The 2,955-nt window shown below is 52.5% G+C and overlaps 1 protein-coding gene across 1 annotated transcript in view; it reads left to right on the top strand.

The window, feature by feature from the left end:
- Nucleotides 1-2,902, top strand: part of GRHL1 (grainyhead like transcription factor 1) — a 52,083-nt gene extending 49,181 nt beyond the window's left edge. The window contains exons 15-16 of the mRNA XM_027773613.1: nt 619-683; nt 1,862-2,902. Of these exons, the coding sequence (XP_027629414.1) occupies nt 619-683; nt 1,862-1,976 (180 nt within the window). The 3' untranslated portion in view covers nt 1,977-2,902. The remainder of the gene's footprint in view (nt 1-618; nt 684-1,861) is intronic.
- The last annotated feature ends 53 nt before the right edge of the window (nt 2,903-2,955 follow it).

Genomic DNA, 2,955 nt, shown 5'->3' with positions numbered 1-2,955 from the left:
GCAGCGGAGGGGAGGGACAGGCACTGTGGACAGGGCCTCGTCGCACTGCGTCCCCTTCCCAGCCCCCCAGCCCCTGGCTCCATGGCACGCGTGCACACCTCTCGTGTGTCTAGGTCACCGGGGCGGATTCTGTGCGGCTCCCAGCCTGCTGCCAGCCATGCCACCAACACCTGCTGATGATTTGGAAAAGCCCGGAGTTGAATCACTCTGTGTTCGTTATAAATTGCGTTTAGTTTATCATTTCATACTTCCATTTAGTGGGGTACAGTGTGGTTTTCCAGAGTGTGCCCGCAGGCGTGGTAATCACATCAAGGAGAGTCCCGCCTGCAACCTGAGCAAAGAGCGTGCCGTCACGTCGCCTTCCGTCCTCATTCTCCTTGACGTTCTTGAGATAATGAGTGTACGCACACGCACACGTGCACACACACACACACACACACACACACAAACACACGGAGTCTAAAAGCTTCTGTTGGGGTACCCTGTCCTGTAACCTCTTTGTTTTGCTGATGGACATTCGTGTGACAGTTCATTTTTCCTGAGCCCCATCCCCACCCGTCTTATTTTTCTCAAGTCATTAAAACGGCATTTTCTAACTACTTATCTTTGTTCTTTTAGATCTCAGACAAATATGATGTTCCTCATGACAAGATTGGGAAGATATTCAAGAAGTGTAAAAAGGGGTGAGCAGCAGTACACCCTGGGTGCTCTGGGAGCCCTGCCATCCCCTGGCTTGCACCCGTGCCTGGGCCAGACAGGCAGACGCTTTAGTGCTAGGACGGGGTCTTTTTCGTAGGCACACAGGCGCGACCTGTCCCCGTGGAGGACGTGGTCTTTCTCGTAGGCGCACAGGCTCAAACTGTCCCCGTGGAGGACGTGGTCTTTCTCATAGGCGCACAGGCGCGACCTGTCCCCGTGGAGGACGTGGTCTTTCTCGTAGGCACACAGGCGCAATCTATCTTTGCGTGTATTTTTTTAAGCAGGATCTTCACCTGCTCTTCCTGTGTCTGGCAGCAGTGAAGTGGCCCCGAATCCCAGGACGTGTGATGCCATTGACACGGGACTGTACGCTCCCCTGGCCACTGAGCACTGTGGCGAGCCAGGCCTTGGGTCGGGCACTTTACACGTCACTTCATTTAACTTTTACATCCTCTTTCTGAGATGGGTGTCGCTGTTCGTAGTTTGTAGATAAGACTCAGAGCTCGAGAGACTTGTCTAAGAGCGCGTCCCTTGTCAGTGCCAGAGCCTCGGTTCAGATGCAGCTTTGACCAACTTCAGAGCCTTGCTTCTTCCTGCTTTGCCCTCCCGCCTTGGGTTGTATTTTCAAGTTCTAGAACAGCACTTTGTCCAGAAATGAGTACCCGCAGTTGACTTACACTTCTTCACTCAGGTGTCTTCGCTCTTTGGCACAGATAAGCAGAATAGCCTGAGCCACCCCACACCTTAATCTTAAAATCCTTATTGGAATTTTCTAGATGGGTCTAGTGGTCCATTTAAACTGTAAGGCTAACTTCCAGGGAAGATCACTTGTCAGACTGCAGATTCATTTTATCACGTGCATTTTATCAGCGTGCGTTCTAAAGCCAGACCAGGGACGTGTTCCTTCTGTAGGTTCGTGTTGTTACAGTAGGTCTTGCTCAGGCGGCTCCTGCATGCTGGAGACCAGTCAGCCCTGTGCGCCTGCGGGCACCACTCACAGCAGTCTTGAGGCAGAGACACTATCTGTCCCCATGTTGCGGGACTTCGGGGGCTTAATTTACCTCCCATGTTGTAGCCAGCGAGCAGCAGAATCACTGTTAAAGCCGGGTCGGACTGCTGGGCCGGGCGGGAGCAAAGTCACTTGTAACCTTCTCCCCGTCAGGATCCTGGTGAACATGGACGACAACATCGTGAAGCACTACTCCAACGAGGACACCTTCCAGCTGCAGATGGAGGAGGTGGGGGGCTCGTACAAACTCACCCTGACGGAGATCTGAAGGCCAGCGGGCCCCGCTCCCCCTGAGCGAAATGAAGGTGTTCCGTGGATCTTACTGTCGGGCAGGCCACGGTGCACCAGTCAGCCTCCCTGCACGACAGGGGGTGTCCAGGGAAGGGGTTCCTTGCGAGTCGCAGGTGGACCCACATTCGGCTTGGTGATAGCATTTACTAGATCGCGTTGGCATTTATCAGATGACAGAGAAATCCGTGTACGTTGTGTTTGAACTTTCTGATATATTTAGGCTTTAAAGTTTGTTTCAAAGTTGTTCCAAGATGGAACAGACCCTTTGGAACAGACCCTCTGGGAACCTTTAGGAGATCCGCACTAGTTAGCAGGATATGGGGGTCTCTTCCTTGTCTGCGCACCTGCGGGCCTGCTCGCTTTTGGAAGTCAGGAGGACCAGTAGGCTTAGCTTTAGGGATTTTGTTCCTGCTTGAACTCAGTCCAACTCCAGCTGCCTCAGGGTGGTGGGAGTGGCACCCAGCGAGTGAAGGGGCCAGCCCTTTCTCCCTCAACCTCTCCCCCCTGCCCCCCCATAAATGTTTACTGCAACAGGGCACGGTACCGAAATCTTTGCCACTTTCCGGGACACGTCAACTGCCTTTCTTATGAAGAACTGAAATGGGTTACAGTATGAAATCAGTTACGATAAAGCTGCATTGTATATAAGTGCAATATGTTTTTGAAGGTCCGTCTGTAAATGTGTACATACATGTCTTATATAAATACGTAATATATAAATGCGGTGTCTGTGTACATACAGTGAAGATATGCAATAAGACCTACCTGGGAGACTCTGGACAAAAGGTTAAGTTATTTCTGGTAATGTCCGCCCTGCAGAGTACGCTGCGCTCCTTGGGCCCGTGGAAAGCCTCTGTGTTTTCCCAAACGGAGCGGTCACCCCGCAGCACAGCAGTGGCATCTCACACACAGCAGGCCTGTTTGCTGTGGCGGTGTTGCCGGCCGGGTGCCTGCAC

The sequence above is a fragment of the Tupaia chinensis genome, unplaced genomic scaffold, assembly GCF_000334495.1.
Source record: "Tupaia chinensis unplaced genomic scaffold, TupChi_1.0 Scaffold000045_1, whole genome shotgun sequence".
Classification (NCBI taxonomy): domain Eukaryota; kingdom Metazoa; phylum Chordata; class Mammalia; order Scandentia; family Tupaiidae; genus Tupaia; species Tupaia belangeri.
The sequence above is the reverse complement of the archived record's forward strand: the minus strand, read 5'-3'. Positions and strand labels throughout refer to the sequence as shown.